General features: G+C 48.1%; 3 protein-coding genes across 3 annotated transcripts; 2 read left to right on the top strand and 1 right to left on the bottom strand.

The window, feature by feature from the left end:
- The first annotated feature begins 2172 nt into the window (after positions 1-2172).
- On the top strand, positions 2173-4040 carry LOC132451260 (alanine and arginine-rich domain-containing protein-like). The gene is made up of 2 exons (XM_060043629.1): positions 2173-2823; positions 3223-4040. The coding sequence occupies exons 1-2, from the start codon at positions 2596-2598 to the stop codon at positions 3343-3345; spliced, it is 351 nt and encodes a 116-aa protein (XP_059899612.1). The 5' UTR covers positions 2173-2595; the 3' UTR covers positions 3346-4040.
- On the bottom strand, positions 4009-7623 carry LOC132451259 (probable serine/threonine-protein kinase fhkB). Its single transcript, XM_060043628.1, has 2 exons — positions 7281-7623; positions 4009-5087 (listed from the first exon to the last, which is right to left on the bottom strand). The coding sequence occupies exons 1-2, from the start codon at positions 7503-7505 to the stop codon at positions 4710-4712; spliced, it is 603 nt and encodes a 200-aa protein (XP_059899611.1). The 5' UTR covers positions 7506-7623; the 3' UTR covers positions 4009-4709.
- A 3579-nt stretch (positions 7624-11202) lies between these two features.
- On the top strand, positions 11203-19436 carry LOC132450903 (proton-coupled zinc antiporter SLC30A2-like). The gene is made up of 9 exons (XM_060043089.1): positions 11203-11948; positions 12609-12763; positions 13523-13669; positions 14065-14218; positions 14665-14813; positions 14988-15100; positions 16858-16963; positions 17722-17856; positions 18382-19436. Exons 1-9 carry the CDS (start codon positions 11881-11883, stop codon positions 18525-18527), a joined length of 1173 nt encoding a protein of 390 aa, XP_059899072.1. The 5' UTR covers positions 11203-11880; the 3' UTR covers positions 18528-19436.
- Positions 19437-19924: the final 488 nt, after the last annotated feature.

Below are 19924 nucleotides of genomic sequence, written 5' to 3'. Positions count from 1 at the left end.
CATTTATATATATATATGGATGAAGTTATTGAAAGTTATAGTTCCACTTTTAGTCAATTTAGATGTTCTCTCCTTTATCTTCTCTTCTCCCTCTCACTCCTTACCTTCTCTCCTACCTCTCCTTACCTTCTCCTACCTCTATCTCTCCTTACCTTCTCTCCTACCTCTCTCTATCTCTCCTTACCTTCTCTCCTACCTCTCCTTACCTTCTCCTACCTCTCTATCTCTCCTTACCTTCTCCTACCCCTCTATCTCTCCTTACCTTCTCCTACCTCTCACTCTCCTTACCTTCTCTCCTACCCCTCTCTCTCCTTACCTTCTCTCCTACCTCTCACTCTCTCCTTACCTTCTCTCCTACCCCTCTATCTCTCCTTACCTTCTCTCCTACCTCTCACTCTATCTCCTTACCTTCTCTCCTACCCCTCTATCTCTCCTTACCTTCTCTCCTACCTCTCACTCTATCTCCTTACCTTCTCTCCTACCTCTCACTCTATCTCCTTATCTTCTCTCCTACCACTCACTCGAACTCTCCTTACCTTCTCTCCTACCTCACTCTATCTCTCCTTACCTTCCTCTCTTTCCTTCCACACTCCCTTTTCTCCATCTGTGTTCTCTCTTCCCCACTCATCTCTCTATGGCTGCTCCCCAACTATCTTCCTTTCTTTTGCTCCCTCTCTTTCTCCCTCTTGCCTCTCTGGCATTACCTTCCCCTCTCCCTCTCTGTTACTGTCTCTCTCTCTCTCCCTCTCTATTAGTGTCTCACTTTCTCTCTCTCTCTCTCTCTCTCTGTTAGTGTCTCTCCCTCTCTGTTAGTGTCTCTCCCTCTCTGTTGGTGTCTCCCCCCCCCATCCCCCCCCCACCACTCCGATCACCCGTGGTCTGTCATCACTGCTGATCCTTTGGGACGTGTGAGGTGGTCATGTGATGAGGCGGTCATGTGATGAGGCTGTCATGTGATGAGCCTAATAAACCGCTCCACCGTGCCCCGTTCTCCAGGGAGCAGGGCAGGGTGCCTGGGTTAGACACTAGAGTCCTGTCCCGTCTCTACAGTGAAGTCAGGGGGCCAACACGGGCTCTGAGCCCCCCAGGGAGACACTCTTAACTCGGGCAACCAAAGCCCTGCTGTGGTTTTGGCTGGGGCCTCTGTGTGCGCGGTGAATGGGCGATATTCAGGCTGTGTGTTACTACTGTGGGCCTCGACTGTGTGTCCTTCAACTGTGTGTTTAATCTATCTTTGTCTTTGTGTTTATCCGTCTCTCTTTCTGTCCAACTTTCTGTCGGTTTTTGTGTCTTTCCACCATGGGTGCGAGCACGCAGGGCTTTCTGTGTGTTTGCATGTGTGTCTGCTAATCTGACATGCAGGTCTTAGCTAGAGTAGTCATTGAAGGTACACACACGCACACTCTCACAAAGGCTCACGCACACACAGAGATTTTACAGGGGCTTTATCCAACGGAGAACACACTCGGCATGTTTCTCACACTACGAATTGTATGGAGGCGGGCCGAGAGAGACCACGAGAGGGATGGTAGAGAGACATAGAGAAACACAGAGAGAGATGGGAGTTAGAGAGACATAGATAAACAGAGAGGGGAGAGAGACATAGAAAAACACAGAGAGGGGGGAGAGACATAGAGAAACACAGAGAGGGGGGAGAGACATAGAGAAACACAGAGAGGGGGGAGAGACATAGAGAAACGCAGAGTGAGATAGACATAGAGAAACAGAGAGAGAGAAACGGGAGAGAGACATAGAGAAACGCAGAGTGAGAGACAGAGAAGCACAGAGGGTAGATAGACAGAAAGAGAGGGGGATAAGGCAGGAACAGTGAGCGGGAGAAAAAGAAACCCATTGAGAGAAGAGGGAGTGTGTGGTAGTGGTGGAGCAAAGGCGGGGGTTCGTTTTTTCTTTTTTTTAAGTCTTATTGGGAAGCAACAATAGTCTTTGTCCAGGGGGTCTCCACCCCCTACCCCTCTATTCTTACTGGGCCCGAGAGGAGACGGAGGTGGGGGTGGGGGGGGGGGGGAGGTCTCCATGGTAACGATGACAAAACAACCCAACCGGGGGGGGAGGGAGGAGCCGCAGGGCCACAACTCAGAACCTCCTGTTGGCCGAGGAGACGAGGAGGTTTACCCCCACCCTAACCCACCACCCCCGCCGGCGGGACCCGAGCCACAAGCGAGCGGAGGGGAGAGGGAGCCGTTGTCCGCAGCAGCAGGAGGTGGTGCAGCCGTGTGGTTCCTGGACGTCCGGAGACGGGAGCACACAACTCACGACTCTTCTGCTGGAGGGAAGGAGAAGAGACGGGGGTACTGCCGAGGATATACAGAGGACTGTGCAGAGACACACACACACACACATAGAAACGCAGTCGCACACACACACGCACACCCCTGCTCCTCTGCTGAGACTCTTGACAGGTATTCACACACACACACACACACACACACACACACACAAAGATTCTTTCTCAAACACACATACACGCACGTAGACCGAAACACAGACAAACAAACTCGATCACACACACACACACACTTACAAACACACACACACACACACACACAGCCTCCGTCCCCTGTGAGGGGGGCTGTCATGGACCGGGACAGCCAGAGCGAGGACTCCCTCTCCACCCTGGTTCTGGAGGACATCAAGAACCAACTGATCAACGCCTTCAGGGCCATCGGGGCCAACCAGAGTGGCCACAAGGAGGAGCCCTGCGCACCAATTGGCTGTCTCAGTCTGGGCGGGAACCAGCAGGCCAATGAGGAGCTCCGCAGAGCCAAGATAGATGGAGCCATCACCTGGCTACGGTCCGAGCTGGTGAGTTCTGTCTTTGAGTGTCGTGGTGGTCGTTAGAATAAGAGTTGTGATGACAAAAGCGTACAATCGAACAGGGCCTTAAAGCTAGGGTAGGCCGCTTTGGTTGACTGGTAACCGAGAGGTTGCTGGTTCGATCCCCCGGTTCCTCATAGCGTGAGTGGCGAGGTGTCCCCGAGCGAGACACCTCGCCCTGCATGGTTGACTCCGCCGTCGGTGTGTTAATGTGTGCATGAATGGGCGAGTGTTGAATGGGTGATTGGCAATACTGCAAAGCGCTTTGAGCGGCCCCCTTGTTAAGAAGAGCACTGTATAAATGCGGTCCGTTCACCGTAGCCCCTTCACCACTGAGTTGAGTCAACTCATCCCTGTGGTCTTCACCGGGTCCTCTTCCTCCTACAGCTCGAGATGCGTTCCCAGGACCAGCAGCTGGCCCGCACCCTGCTGGGCCTCAACTCTGAGATGCAAAGGGTGAGGCGAGAGAGCTACGGAGGTCTGGAGGTGGAGGGGGACGACCAGCCCTGACCCTGCCACAGCGCGACGCACCGACGGCGGGGAGAGAGAGGGGCCGAACCACCACCACGTAGGACTACCATGGTACCCTCTCTCTGATGCCGGAGACAAATTTGAAAGATGATCTGGTTCCGTTTCTTGGAGGCCTTGTGGGAAGGGTATGATAACTCAACGTGGCGTGTTGAGAAAAACACACTAAAACTTAAGCCAAGCAGACACTTTTATCCATAGCAAGTCAAGCCCGGTCCAATGCTGTCCCTACTCCCTATCACATCGCCTCCCCTCTGTTCGCATGCTCTAGACCGGGTGTTCGGCTCGGACGATGGGTTCAGTGGCAGTCCTGAAGATTCCATAATTATTAAGTCATCTCGCTAAAGCCTGATGCTAGTGTCTGCGGCCACAGTGGGTTCGGATTGGCGGCATTCAGGAGCAGACAAAGGGCGGGTCATATCGCTTGAGGACGCCTACTGGTTAGGCACCGGACTTTGGGTTGGGAACCCGGTGCCTTTCAGCTGGGCGTGGAAAACCCTGACCGCATGACCCTGCCAACGCGTCGGAGAGTCGAAGGGACCGAGAAGAGGAGTTATTTGATTGTTCACTTTTGTTTTGAGTGCAGTTTATTTTGGGTGTCTTTGTGCAAGAAAAACGTAAAAAAAAATAATAGATTGATTACAATTAATAATTCAACATTTTTGTAATTTGAAAAAGTGAATAAACAGTCCACGAATAGAGTTTATCGTTTCGTCCTACTGTGACTACTGTCCCGATGCTACCGGAACATCAGCGTTCTCTGACGTGTGAAGAGGATCAGCTAGCGATGGTGAGAACCACATGGTTCATACAGATCATACAGACACACGCATGGTTAATGACTTATTGCTATACAGATGAGGAACTCAAACGAGATTGCATGTTATGTTCATTTAAACATGTTTTCAAGCATTCAAAATGTTCATGTTCATTCAACATTTGCATTGTGCGTTCATGGTTTTTTAATTTTGTCCCACGGCTGTTATGAATAAACTTCTACACTCTGCGGGCAGAGAAACGATACCCATAGGTCGATTGATAGTGTAGGACAAGATGTCCGTTGTCATCTAAATCTAAGACTTCAATAAACCCCAATGTAATAGCATTGTCTGAACATCAATTCAAAATGTAAATAATAATATTTTTTAAGGATTTCATCCATTTCATGGGCAAAGTTAGTCTGAGTTAAGCAAACTAACAAAATCGAATAAATACAATAGTAAATATTTTTTGGGAATATTTTAAATTCGTCATCATTGCAACTTCCTTACTTGAATTTAAATAGTTTCGAAAATAATTGTCTATTCTTTATATTTGATTCTTTGTTTTGCGATAAGTTTGATCGATCACGGCATGGAGCTCCTCCTATTAGCCACCCTTTTGGCTGTTGACCCCAGCCAATACGGTGGGGTCGACAGTGGCGTGGACATGATCGTCTTCAGACAGGAAGCAGAAAATTGGTTCCCTCCCGAGTTCAAGCTGCCACTTCCTGTCTGGCTGCAAGATTCCCAGGAGCTGTGATTGTCACTTTTGTCACTGTCATCATCATCATCATCATCATCATCATCATCATCTTCAACATCATCATCATCATCATCATTCTCATTATTATCATCGTCGTCCTGGTGATTTTCCTCAGACAGCTCCTGCTTGAGTTCTTGGATTCCCGCATGAAGTTCCATCAACTGCCGGATCAAAACCTGGTCTTGGGATCGCATCTCCATCTGAACAGAAACAAAAAAAAAAAAAACACGTTTAGCTCACTTTTGTATAATAAGTGATAATAATGAAGCCAATCAGACAAATCTGTTGTAGTAATCGTGTTTCACCAGAGGCGGTGCTGTCGCTGCAGTTTTATTTTAGCACTTGGTTCCTCTTTAAGCCATCCACTCGGAACGGCAGTCAGGCACATTAACGTTACCTGGTGGTATCATGAGATAATGATGGATAGTTGGATTCTGACTCGCTGTTTATGTCATTCACTTTTTACTTAACACCTTTCTTCTCTGTCCTGTCCATATAAATGCTGCAAAAAGTGCATATAAATATATTAGAATCAAAAAAGTTAATTAATCTTTATATGCAGATGTTGACATATGTTTATTTTTAAATATTCTTCTCTAAATTCCATGTTATTTTTCACCACTCTCTTCTTTACAGACGCTAAAATCGTACATATCCTTCCTTTCTATAATAGATTTTACACCAGAGACCTTCTAGTTCCCCTCATTGTTGAGAAAACCAGGAAAATTAAGAATTCCATCTAATCCAAAATTGAGTTCTGAAATCCAGGCCAGAGCTTGTTGTTGTCAGGATAAAGGAATGCGTGAGATTGTGAGCCTGAGTTTCTGCAGTTCTTTTCTTTCTCAAAAGCCGGTGGAAGCCTTTGTCAGCATGGCAAATGCAAATGCTACTCTTTTGTATTAGTTTGATTGGCATTTGTGTGTGTTTGTGTGTGTGTGTGTGTGTGTGTGTGTGTGTGTGTGTGTGTGTGTGTGTCTGTTAGAGGAGAGTGATCATAGTGAATAATGGGGTGCCTGGCACTATGGTAGCATGTTCTTTTGGACTGGTGCCTGCTCTAGAATGTATAGGTCTATAGAGTCTATACAGTCTAGGTCACTACGACTCAGTGAGAGATTGAGTGAGACAGACGGAGAGAGAGAGAGAGAGAGAGAGAGAGAGAGAGAGAGAGAGAGAGAGAGAGAGAGAGAGAGAGAGAGAGAGAGAGAGAGAGAGAGAGAGAGAGAGAGAGAGAGAGAGAGAGAGAGAGAGAGAGAGAGAGAGAGAGAGAAAAGACAATTTAGAGTGAGAGCAAGAGTGAGAAAGAATAAAAAAAATAATTATTTTACATTTTCCATGAATTGGCAATGTAGGTATTTCTTGCTTTGATAATGAATTGAATTGAGAGTGAGAGAGCTAGAAAGAGAGTGAGAGAGCTAGAAAGAGAGTCAGAGAGCCGAATAGAAAGTGAAAGCAGACACACTTTAAGAGGTTGCCATAGTCCCAGCAGGGTGTGTGCATGCACGCTACAGAGAGCAGCGGTAGACTCACACACTCTCTCACACACACTGAAGCTCTCTCGCCCACCTCGCTCATCAGCGACGACCACCGACACACGCTTGCAGTGTGACCTTTCGACCTCACCGCCCGTAAACATGCCTCTTCTTACTTCCACAATAGCTTCCCCTGGACCCCACGGGCGTCTGCATGCTGAGCTGACTCCTTCAGCCATCTCCGTCATTTACCTGCAATCTAATGTAGGTGTCGGCTACTAATTAGTCAGCTAACTAATTTAGCAGATTACTTTATCTAAACTAAATGTTTACGGACGATACAGATCAGTAAGGGGCCAGTAGGGGTCAGGGGTCACCTTGTTCCAGGATGCCTACTGGTCAGACTGTGGACATTGGGGATCGAACCCAGAACGTCCCCTTTCCTATATATGCCGAGTGTCTTCACAAATCCAAAGCAAACATAATAGTCATTTACCAAAACTCTTAAACACCGTCCTCATCACAGGAACAATGGCCATCAAATTTTAAACATGAAATAGACCAAGGGAGGCAGGATAGTCTAGTCACAGCAGTCACAGGGTTTGACTCCAGACGAGAGGTGACCATGTTCAATCCCGCACTGTCAGCTTTCTACCTGCTACTCCACAGACCTCTGAAGAATAAGTCCCGCCTCCGGTTCCCTCGATCAAAGGTCTATGAGAAATCACATGGCGTTTATGAATGACCGTGCATAACAAACCCTGTAGGTGGCGAAGAAGTAAAAGCTGCTTCACGTTTTGAACCACACACTTTTTTTTCCATCTTGTTTTCAACCGGGTCCCTCTGGCCACCATCCAGTCGTCCAGGGACAGAACTCAAGAGCTCAACCCTCCTGAACCCCAACAGAACCACAGCTCAGCTCACCAGCTCCCACCGCAGCCAGGCCAAGGCGCTCTCTATGTCCAGGGAGCAGGGTCTCTCTCCCCCCTCGGCTCGGCCCCGCTCCCGGGGCCCCTCTCTGGGCTGGCCCCGCGGGGCCCTGGCTGGGCCCGGCTCCCGGAGACCCGGTCGTCCGTTGGGCTCGCAGCCGTCGAAGGAGTCCGTCTTGCTGGAGAAGTCCCTGAGTAGGGTGAGGACAGCCTCCGTCATGGCTGGGTGGAGGAGGCAGGTGGAGGGTGGAGAAGGCCCGGGGGAGGTTGTGGGGGGGATGTGGCTGAAGCTGGGGTCGGGAGACGGGTGATGGCTCAGGGGGGTACAAGCGGTGGTCTGGGATCCTTCCTGTTCACGACAGGGCTTTAAGAGTCTCGAGGTACGTCAGTCCCAGCCTATTGGAAACACCCTCTCTCTGTTAGTGTCACTCTCTCTCTCTCTCTCTCTCTCTCTGTGCTTCAGCATACATTAGCTCTTTGGCATTGTGGCATCAGTGATTTGTGTTATTTTTTTTGTGTGCACATGTTTATACGTCTTTGTGTGTGTGTGTGTGTGTGTGTGTGTCTGGGTCTGTATCTGTGTGTGTGTGTGTGTGTCTGGGTCTGTATCTGTGTGTGTGTGTGTGTGTGTGTGTGACGTGGCAGACCTGACGACACAGCTTTAATGCTGGTACTGGCTTGGCAACACACACAACTCACACCAATAAAATAGTTTAAAAGGGGGGCGGTAGCCATGGCGTCCTATGCCAGGTCTGTCTCACACACACAAGACCTCCCATCACAACATGAACCTCGCTTTGTCAAACCCCCTGAAAGTGAACACATTTGGCTGTATTTACACACACACGCACACATACACACACATAAAAAGACTACGGGTGCTCACACACTCGCACGTGTAGGAACCAAAGTCCCACGGCCAGGGTCCATCCATGTGTGAAACATATACACATATACAGAGATACACACACACTCTCTCTCTCTTCATCTTTCTTACGCACACACACACACATCGGACCCCACATTTCTCCGGCCGGACCCCACAATGCCTAGCAACCAAGTAGCAACCTCACACACTCGGGCAGCAAAACAGAAACCCCTTCTTCCTGCACTGACGCACATAGCGCTATTTTTAGGATCCGACCTGATTCTGCTGTCATGACATCGTACAATCATTAGACAACACACACAAGACAAGAGAGAGAGAGAGAGAGAGAGAGAGAGAGAGAGAGAGAGAGAGAGAGAGAGAGAGAGAGAGAGAGAGAGAGAGAGAGAGAGAGAGAGAGAGAGAGAGAGAGAGAGAGAGAGAGAGAGAGAGAGAGAGAGAGAGAGAGGGGATAAAATAAGAAATTCCCAAACCCAGAGGAATAAAATCTTTGGCAGTAGGCTACGCAGAATTACGGTAGCACAAAGCCGAAACGGCATTAACGTTTCAAAGGGTCCTAGGGCATGGTTAGGACGTTTCTACACAAAGCAGAAACGTCATTAAATAAAGTCGCGTCAAACTATGACTTAAATTTCATGGATTCTGAATCAGCAATATTTTTATTGTTAGATTCCTCAACAGGATGCGTCGGTGGTTGTTAAACGCTGCTCCGTCGCCCCCTTCTGGTGAACAATCATACGGCAGCCTGGAAGAAGAAACAAAATTCTTCAGTAGTGTTTGGTGTCTGATCAGAGCGAGCGTTGATCCACTTTCAGTGCTCATCTTGGAGTTGGTAGGTGCAGTAGCCAGGAAATAGGATAGGATATAGGTCCACCCGTTGAAAAGCAAATTTGCATTCAGTTAATGACTGAACTGACACGCTGTTTTGTCCTTCCGACATAAGATCTGAGTAGACATAACCGACCCACCAGGCTTGAATCATAGATTGATGGCGTCGATCGAGGCCGTTTAAACGGACCTCTGCTATCCCTCTGCTAGGCCTAGGGTTGCCAACTTTCAGAAATTAAAATAAGGGACGCCCACCACGGGCCCGACTCCTGGGGGGCGGGGCGCCCGCAGCAGTGGTATGTTTTATTTTGTGCTGGTGTTTTTAGTAAAGGGTTGATCAAGAAAGGAATTAGTCATACTTAAATCTTGAAATGCTTTATTACCACATAACATTCTCTTATAAAGTGCAGTCAATTAAATCTTGAATGAAATCTCTTTGTGTGGCGTGTGCAGCAATGAACTTTTAAAATATAAACTAAATAAACGGAATGGCCCACTCCATTTGTTGGCCATTCTGGAGAAGATCCTTTCCACACATCCAGTGGATGCTGGGATGCTCAGGATATGTCTGGTGATGGACAGCATGTTTGGCAGGTCAGCTACTCGAAAGAGAGCCACCCACCTGGCAGCCACACCTTTGGACTTCCATTCATATTCAGCATCTTCTTTGAGCCTCTTCAGAATGGGTTTTGCTGTGGAGCATTCATCATAAAGTTCATCCATGTTGACTTTATGGATGAGGTTGAGCTTGGTGGTCACCCTCTCAATGTCAGTAAAGGTCATGGTGCCATGGTGCAGAGAGAGAGGTTGCAGTGAGAACAACCAGTAGTCTTCAGAAAAGTTGAACCATTTCTCAACATATGAGAGTGCTGTGTTGAGGAATGCAGTAAAATCTGCCCTTGCCATGTCAGCATCAAGTGGACGGAGACGCTGCAGCTTCAATTTAGTTAAGTAGCCATAGAACTGTTAATCTCGTCTCTGTGTGAGCTTTTGCTTGAAGTTTTCCATGATGGAATATAACTCAACACAGGTGGTTTCATCACTCTCCAGCTTCTTTACAACTTCCTCAAAGAGAGAGAGGATATTATTGCAGAGAAGAAGGTTGCATGCTGTCCAGTTGCATGCTGTCTGATGTCAGACAGCCCACCGTGCGCCACTGAAAACACTCGCCGACATATTTTACAACTTGCCTTGTAAACATCTCCACTGACGCTGTCCAGCCAAGGATGTGCGTCTTCCCACTCACGTCCGTACTTCTGCAAGCGTTTACGCTTTTGAGGACGTGGTGGAGTATCGGGTGTAGCGGACATTTTTAAAAGGCGCAGGTTTTGTGAGCAGCGCCGGTGTGTGGTGTCTGTCGCTAGGCAACCGTGACCACCACACGCATGCGCAGACACACAGATGACCGGAGCCGGTCTTGCGTAGATCCCGCCGCGACAATTTTGCTGACCGTAGTATTCCCTGTGTTTTGATCATTATTGTTAGATTTAGAATTTGTGTGTGTGACAGACATGTGTATTGGACATTTATGGAAATACGGAACAAATTGCGTCCCGTATTGCTTCAATACGGGACGCAACATTTAATTGCCAAATAAGGGACGATTCCGTATTTTACGGGACGGTTGGCAACCCTAGCTAGGCCCTAGATAACCCAACACATCAGGAGGACCCTTATAATATAACAACAGTGGAGGTCTTCACGGGGTTTACGTCGACCCCTGAACCCCGGTGCCGTAATTCCGACGCCTCATTGTTCCGACGTCTCAATGCTCCGAAATATTTCCCATTAGATCGACATGCCACTATGCCGACGGTTCAATGTTCCGAAAACGGAACCCATTGGTCCGAAGGTCCGTCTGTCCGACTTTTCAAAAAGGAGGCACATTGGCCGACGGTTCAATATGCCGAGTAAGCCAAGGCGCAATTCCACATGTGTGATTATGAAACCCAAAATAAAAGACGATGTAGGCTAAGTTCCAGCAGTGCACTTCACCAAGCCAGACTGTTGCTGTGGGCTTGAACTGTCACAAGAGGTGAATTTATGAAGCGCACGTTATACAAGAACTAATACTTTTCCCGTAAAGAAGTCAAACGGTGAGTGAAAAACGAATATAATTTTTATCTTTAGTAGCTGTGTATGGGCCTATATGTGTTGTTTCCTGTGTTTACAGTGGGCTTTTAGTCCTTGTATAACGTGCGCTTCATAAATTCACCTCTTGTGACAGTTCAAGCCCACAGCAACAGTCTGGCTTGGTGAAGTGCACTGCTGGAACTTAGCCTACATCGTCTTTTATTTTTGGTTTCATAATCACACATGTGGAATTACGCCTTGGCTTATTCGGCATATTGAACCGTCGGCCAATGTGCCTCCTTTTTGAAAAGTCGGACAAACGGACCTTCGGACCAATGGGTTCCGTTTTCGGAGCATTGAACCGTCGGCATAGTGGCATGTCGATCTAATGGGAAATATTTCGGACCACTGAGGAGTCGGAACAATGAGGTGTCGGAATTACGGGCAGGCCCCTGAACCCCAGCGTCACGCGTAGTAGAGCTGCAGGCGGTCGCACCGTTTTGCACACGGTCGGCATTTGCGGTCACAAGGTTTAAACATACTTGAAGACCACTTTTGCACACTTGACTATCTAGGATGGGAACGCTGCGATCCTGGTAGGCACAAGGCATCCCCTGTGCTGCACACACACACACACTCACACTGGTGGTTGGTGGTCCCAGACAGTCAAGGTTTTTGTTGTAAAGTGCTGGTTAAGGGATTTTCGGAAGATTATTTGTTTGTTTTCCTAGAGTCCCAAGGAAATATTTCAAACATTTCCGTTTTATTGCCACCTACCATCCTCTGATCTGCTCAGAAGAAGTTCGAGATGTTCAAGAAGAGCAAGGAAAAGGCTCACCTCTTGACGGAGACCATTGCCACATATTCCGCGGACAGGTATAATTTAATTATACTAACAACTCGGTTCAATCGTGATCATTATTCTTGTTTCGTTTTTTTTTATTCATGCTTTACAATGTCTGTTGAATCGTAGCCAGACCCGCTTTAATGCTGCTTATTTATTGTATTAATCTGTTTATTCATCTTTATTGCTGGTTTGAGTGAAATGTGACGAGGCGAAATGTGACTGGGACTTTTACATCAGTTTGTCTGGGTGGAGGTCGTGGGCAAAACCTGTGCCCACGACCCGTTGATTAAATCAACCCTCTCCACACAGTGCTAAGCCCCCCGGGGTTTGAGTAGTGTGCAAAGGGAACTCACAGGGAGGAGAAGGGGGTATGTTATGGCTGTTCCTCAGAATGGCTGTTCTCTCCCTTACTATTTCTGTCCCTCCTTTTTTGTCTCTCTTCCATCTCAAGATTTACTCCCTCCCCTTGTTTCCTTGCTGTCGGATTCAAGGAGAGAGAAGAGTTTATAGAAGAGTTTTTGTCTGAATAGTTCATGTTGCTTAAACACTATAAGGGGATTTCCTAAGGATACCAAGCTTAATGTATTAAGTGCTTTACACGTGTGATGAAATTTAACCCCAATCGCCAAGTTTGAAACCCTACTGATATGACCACCAACGTATGACCAAACGTTTTCTTTCTTCCTCAGTAATCCATACCAAGATGGCGTCGACGGCGTCGTCAAGCATTGCCATGACAACAGCCGCGCCAAGGAGGACCGCGAGCGCGAGAGGAAGACGGCGAGGGAGAGGCTGTACGTGGTGTCGGTCATCTGCCTCATCTTCATGATCGGAGAGATCGTGGGTGAGCCGACTCCTCCTCTTCCTCCCCGGTTCAACATCCCTCTTCCTCCTCCTCTTCCTCCATCTCTCCTCTCCTTCTCTCTCCCTCCTCTCCTCTTTGTCCATCTCGCCCAGTTGTTTCTCCCTGTCCAGGTCTCCTCCTCCTCCTCGTTCCTCTCTCCATCTCTAAGTTTTTGTCTTGTTGTTTCTGACCTGACGCCTCGTAACTGTCTCCCGCAACATCTTCCGTTGTACCAATTCTACCGAAAAGATTGTTTAGCGTGAGCCCTGAACATAAACAAAGACAATCAAGCACTTTAGTCTCAGACTCATACCTGCCGTCTACTCTGTAAAGAGTTTGGGGGCGCAGCATAACAGTGGATCAAGTACATGCACCTGTACATTCAGGGCATTTTTGCAGACGCTTTTATCCAAAGTGACCAAGTTACAATAAGTACATTTGTCAGAAGAAAGAGAAATAATGTATCGCTGTCGGTTCAGTACTGCCCAAGTCTTCACATAATGTCTGAGCCCAAAGACCAGAGGGCTATTCCGCTATTGTTCATATTCAGGTCCAAGTGTATCATACAGGAAACACTCAGAACCAGCAAAGCGGTTTAACATCGATGTGGGATGTTGAAGTGAGGCCGCCGCCGGTGTTGTTTAAGAGACCGCGCCGACGGTCTGATCGCCCAGACCGGTACGGTCCTGTTTGAAGCTGGCCTTGTGTCCATCTCGATGACGATAAGGACTGTGATTCTCCCTGTGTGCGGGGGGGCAGGGGGGTACTTTGCGGGGAGCCTGGCGGTGATGACGGACGCGGCCCACCTGTTGGTGGACCTCACCAGCTTCATCATCAGCCTCTGCTCCCTCTGGCTCTCGTCCCGCCCCGCCACGCACACGCTCAACTACGGCTGGCACCGCGCTGGTACGCGCACACACACACACACACACAGACACAGACACACACACACACAATAGTACACACGCTGAGCTACGACTGGCACAGCGCTGGTACGCACACGCCTACACGGCACGCACACACACACACACACACACACAGACACAGACACACACACTAGTACTCACGCTGAGCTACGACTGGCACAGCGCTGGCACGCATTCACTCACTTACCCTCACTCCCTCACACACGCACTCTCTCACCCACTGACTCTCACTCTCTCTACACACACTCTCACTCACTCACTCACTCACTCACTCACTCACTCACTCACTCACGGTGCTCTGGGGGTGGTAGAGTTCTCCCTCCCTCCCTCACGGTGCTTTGGGTAACAGCGGGTGCTGGTGGTCTGTCCCTGTAGAGATCCTCGGGGCCCTGCTGTCTGTGTTCACCATCTGGCTGGTGACGGGGGTGCTGGTGTACCTGGCCGCGGAGCGCATCATCAGCGACGACTACGTCATCGACGGCGCCATCATGCTCATCACCTCCGGCTGCGCGGTCATCGCCAACATCATGTGAGACACGCGTGCACCCTCGTTCACTCACTCACACGCGGAGGCTCAGACGTATCCTGAGAAGCTCACTCACTCACTCACACACGCATGCTCACGTCCTTTGATGCACACGCCTTTAAACACAAGCCGACGTCATTTAAACACACACACACACACACCCCCAAACGCGTACCTCTTCAAACTCAAACCAGGATCATGTATCCACGCACGCGCTTTAAAACAATAGTTGACGATCAGTATGTTTACATTTACATGTACACCCGCATTTAAATGTTGGCTTGTGTGCACATTTACAGCACATGTTGGTTTATGCCTGTAAAGAATTACATTTAAAGACCATTGAGGATACTGATGATGATGACAGACTGGGAAGAGGAAGCAGAAAGGATGCGCTGTCGTGAACGTAAATAGTAATGGCCGCCGCTCTCTGTTTCCCGGTTGGACAGCATGGCGCTCACCCTGCACCAATCAGGACACGGCCACTCTCACGGGGGGCTCAGTTCCCATGGTCACAGCCACGCCCCGAAAGAGGACGGACACGCCAACCACGGCCACGGTAACCACGGTGACAAGGACGTGGAAGGAGTTGAGCAGGGTACGACACACGCCATTTAATCTTTAGATTTAGTTTGTTTTTGATTTTTTTTACTTATATTAAATGGTTTCATTAAACGGATAAATGTTTGACGCCATTTTGATTTGATTCAACCTCAATATGACAATACAAAAAGATGACCATGTGCGTGTTTTCTCTGTGGCGTCGCCCCAGGGAAGCGCGCCCAGCAGGCCAACGCCAGCGTGCGCGCCGCCTTCGTGCACGTGGTGGGCGACCTCCTGCAGAGCGTCAGCGTCATGGTCAGCGCCATCATCATCTACTTCAAGGTAAGTGGCTCGCTCGGTCCGTCGGTCCAAGGTCGCCCCCTGCTGGACGTGTTGAGAAGTGTTACGCGTTGCTGCTTAGCGAAGGGGAATTTAAAGGTTCCATGACATGCCACCAGGTGGTGAGTGTGAATAGCCCTACAAGCCGCATCACAAGTGGGCGTGTCCACCTAGATGTTTGCTGAATTGATCAGTCTACCAGCCTACCCAGTGGGCTATAGCAAACGTTGCTCATCTATCCGTCACACATCTAGGTGGACACGCCCACTTGTGATGTCATAAGGGGCATATTTCCAAAACTGCTTGTAACGGCTAACCACACCTGCTGGCATGTCATGGGAGCTTTAACCAGTCTGATGTTGTGCAAAGTCTAGAAAAACTACCAAATTGAACCCAGATGAATCCTGTCTGTTACCATGTTTAGTAAGTGAGGGGTAAACGGTACTTGTGGCCTAATAGACTAGAAAAATCGAAGTTCAACCTAATACTTTATGATTTAAAAGTAGACTAAGGTCTCTTACGATGTCTGCACAATGTAACCTGTAAGTCTACCGTTTAGTCAGTGAGGAGTAAAAGTTTGCTTTGATGTAAAACTTGAAATTAAAATTCTACTCCCACACTTACTTAGGTTTTAAGTACTATTAAACAACTACTACTATAAAATACTATTCGATGTTTAATGTAAAATAGTATCAAATGGTTTCCTTAGTATCAAACTAAGGGAGTTTACTCCCTTAGTAGCCTTCAGTTAAAATCAGCCTTCAGTTAAAATCTTTCAGCTCAAAGTAAAATATAAAATATTTAGTAAGTCTAACTTTCTAAAGCACAGTAAAAAATAATAGTAGTATTTCTTCATGTAACATAAATAAGAGAAAAACCAAGAAACTCCTTTGGAAATCTCCAGTTTGTCTTGTATAGTCTGCCTGTTCCCTTGTGATCACCATGTGCTATAGCATCTCTCTCAGCCCTCTGGCTACACTGGGGACTGGAGACTACTGTAGTGAATCATTCATAGGACACATAGATAGAAGATGGACCTGACAGAGAGCAGTGTTCCTCCACTCAAACCAAACACCCCTCTAAAGCCCCGTGCCCACTACCTCCGTCCGTTGACTGATCCCCATTGACTTTGAATGGGGACGGACGCTGCATTGTGGATCCGTCCGTTCCGTTGGAGCCTTCGGGTCCGTCAAGAAGTTGAAAAATGTTCCAACTTTTTCGGCAGCGACGGATCCGTCATCCAATCAGATCGCGTATGCAAATTTAAGCACTGTGACACGACTCGGGCTCTGACGATACTGGAAAGCGGGAAAGCGGGTCATCTTGCATCGCAACAAGCAGGAAGAAGCGGGAAGAACCCGGCGAAGCGATTTGATTGGCTGACGGATGCCTCTGCAAAGACTACTCCCCCATCAGTCAGCAACGCCTTCCCACGTCCGTTGACTGACGGTGCAGTGGGCATGTAGGGTTACTTATAGAAAAAATGAAAGAAGCCATTCATGAAAAACAATGACTCAGTTCCATACACGATGCATGCACTTTATTGATCATCCTGGTAAAATAACCTTTGAAAAGTTGATGAAGTTTTTGTTCGGGGATGCTATATCGATACACTTTGATTGCCTGGCCTAACACAGACTTTAAAGACTTTTCTAAAAAGGCAAGTAATGCCTTACTTGCCTTGACTTAGGAAAGTCTGAATTTTTAAAATTCCTGTACTTCAAATAAGTGGTCTTCTGTTCTGCGTGTTTCCTCCCCAGCCGGAGTACAAAATAGCGGATCCCATCTGCACCTTCCTCTTCTCCCTCTTCGTCCTTGGGACCACGGTGACCATCCTGAGGGACATCCTCATCGTCCTCATGGAAGGTGCGCCCGTCACTGTCTCGTCTACATGTGTTCACCTCCACCTAGAAAATCGGTGGCTTTCCATCGGTGGGTCGCGGCCCGTCGGTTGGTTTTGGTCGTGGCCTGTCGGTGGGTTGCGACCAAACAATTGGTCCTGGGTCGTGGCCCATCAGTTGTTCGTGGGCCACCGGTCGGTCACGACCCATCTGTGGGTCTTGGGCCACCTGTGGGTGGGGAGCCTTCAGCGGGTCGTGGGTCGTTGCCCATCATTGGCTCGCGTCCCATCAGCGGGTGGTAACCCTTCAGTGGGTGGTGACCGATATTTGAGTCGTGGGAGGGGACCCCAGTGGGTCAGGAAGTGGCCTCACAGTCACAGCGCACGCCTTCCTGCCTGGGCCAGCTCCATTAGAGGGACACTGATCAATTCCAGGGCAGTTCTATCAAATCTCGGGATTTTTTTTTTTTCATTATTCAATGAAAAACTAAATCTGGAACCAACTTGCAAGAACAGAGTAAAGGACAGAAGGTAACTCCTTTTATTTATTTTTACCCATTTCGCGGTAAATTAGTAATTTAGGTAATTTTCTGAACAGGGAAACAAGGCAACGATTAACGTCAATCATCACATTGTTCAATATGATAATGAAAATGGGCTTTACTTCATCCGGGGGGGGGGGGGGGGGGGGGGGGGGGTCCCTGGGAGCCAGGTGGGTCAAGGGTCAGCATGGGACTATTTTGGGAACCCCCCCTGCCTCACACACGCTCCGTCCCGGCCACAGGTACCCCGTCGGGGGTGAAGTACGTGGAGGTCCGGGAGCGCCTGCTGGCGGTCAAGGGGGTGACGGCGGTCCACAACCTCCACATCTGGGCCCTGACCATGAACCAGGCTGTGCTGTCCTCCCACGTCGCCATCGGTGAGACCCCCGCTCGCCTGCACCTCCTTATCGATCGGTTAAGGTCGACACTTACTGTTTGTTTTGCGGAATTCATTCTTCATATTTTAGATTTATTTAGCTATTTTTATTGGTATCGCCAAAAAGATGAGACTGCTGTTTCTCTTTCGTATTTTAACACGTTTTAGTTAAAAAGTTTTGGAATGTTTTCCCTGTCTGAATTGAAGTGAAGGAATGTTGTGTAATGTTAAGTTACTCTTTGTTGGGTTGTTAATGCCTGGCTTTGCCGGTTGAACTAGACAGGGAACCGAAACCTTTAACCCTGGCAGGGGTAATGCCTTGCTCTACCAGTTGAACTAGACAGGGAATCAAGCCCTTAAACCGTGGCGTTATTAATGCCTTGCTGTACCAGTTGAACTAGAAAGGGACTCGAACCCCTAACTCTGGAGTCTCCCAGTTGAGCCAGACGGGGCCAGGAGTTTGGATGATGGCTTTATTATTTACTCGACAGTACTGACTCCTCCCCCCCCCCCCTTCTTCACGCAGACGACACGGTGGACGCCCAGTCGGTGTTGAGGGAGATGACCCAGGCCTGCTACCTCTCCTTCAACTTCCACTCCATCACCATCCAGATGGAGCGTGAGGCCGACCTCAAGCCCGACTGCACACTGTGCGAGGACCCCGTGAAATAACCCACCTGAACTCTAAGTACGCCCTTAACCCCCCTCTGTGTGAGCACCCTGTAAAGTCACCGACCTGCACTCTGTGTTAGGACCCCATACACCTTGCCCTGTGATGGGGACCCCATAAACCTCCCCCCTGGGTAAGGACCTCTTAAACCTCACCCTGTGAGGGGACCCCATACACCTTGCCCTGTGATGGGGACCCCATAAACCACCCCCCTGGGTAAGGACCTCTTAAACCTCACTCTGTGTAAGGACCCCATAAACCTTGCCCTGTGATGGGGACCCCATAAACATCACCCTGTGAGGGGACCCCATACACCTTGCCCTGTGATGGGGACCCCATGAACCTCCCCCCTGGGTAAGGACCTCTTAAACCTCACTCTGTGTAAGGACCCCATAAACCTCGCCCTGTGATGGGGACCCCATAAACATCACCCTGTGAGGGGACCCCGTAAACCTTACCCTGCGTAAGGACCCCATAAACCTTGCCATGTGACCCATGCTTTGGGGATGACTAAGGGGTTGATTTTACACAAATCCTCATCACACGACCACATTTATATGTTGGTATTAGCGGAATAGTTCTCATTTAAATCATAAGTTAACGACTGTTTTTGATAACTCAACTTAAGAGAAATCCTCAATAAATGCAGTGGGTGATTTCATTTTCAACTTATGAAAGGAAAAGTGCAGTGTTTTAAATTATGTTAATAAACTGTTTTAGTCAAGATGATTTAAGCCATGCTTGTTTTAAATGGGGTTGAAATGGTCTCCGGTTTTCAGTTAGAAACTGAAATACTCTTCGTACTGTAGCTAAAAAGGTACCAGTGGCATTTTACCATATTTTAGCATTCGGCATAATGTTAAGTGAAAATAACGTTTTTTTTTTCATTCAATAAAATATTTTCGGCAGTATTCTATCTGGCTGTAATTCACTTTCCCCTGTCCAAATCACTCAGTGACAGTATTACTAATCTTGACTTTTTGCTTTCAACACCACCGATTTCAACCGTAGATTGTATGATTTCAACATCGGCTTATCTGTTGCCGGATCACGGTTGCTAAGCGACACACAGTAGATCAGTGAGTACTTCCATGGAATGAAAAGTTTAATAATTCTTGACAGGTCTTGACGGGGCTGAATAACTTCCCCACAGCATCAATTGATACCAGAATAGCCTTTTCTTTTTCTCGGTGTCCTCTGAAGAAGCCAGTGTTGCCTTAAGGACATACAACGGTAATGCTGAAAACTCTGGGAAATAGGTCTTCTCGACTCTGAACAACATAAAAAGTATTTCTGGAGTCAGAACAGGAACTTTTATTTTAAAGGGACGTTTTTTTTTATGTAACATCTTTCAAATCGACATTTGTGCAAAGCTTACACAGTAAAGTTGATTATTATT

The sequence above is a fragment of the Gadus macrocephalus genome, chromosome 22, assembly GCF_031168955.1.
Source record: "Gadus macrocephalus chromosome 22, ASM3116895v1".
Taxonomy (NCBI): domain Eukaryota; kingdom Metazoa; phylum Chordata; class Actinopteri; order Gadiformes; family Gadidae; genus Gadus; species Gadus macrocephalus.
The sequence above is the reverse complement of the archived record's forward strand: the minus strand, read 5'-3'. Positions and strand labels throughout refer to the sequence as shown.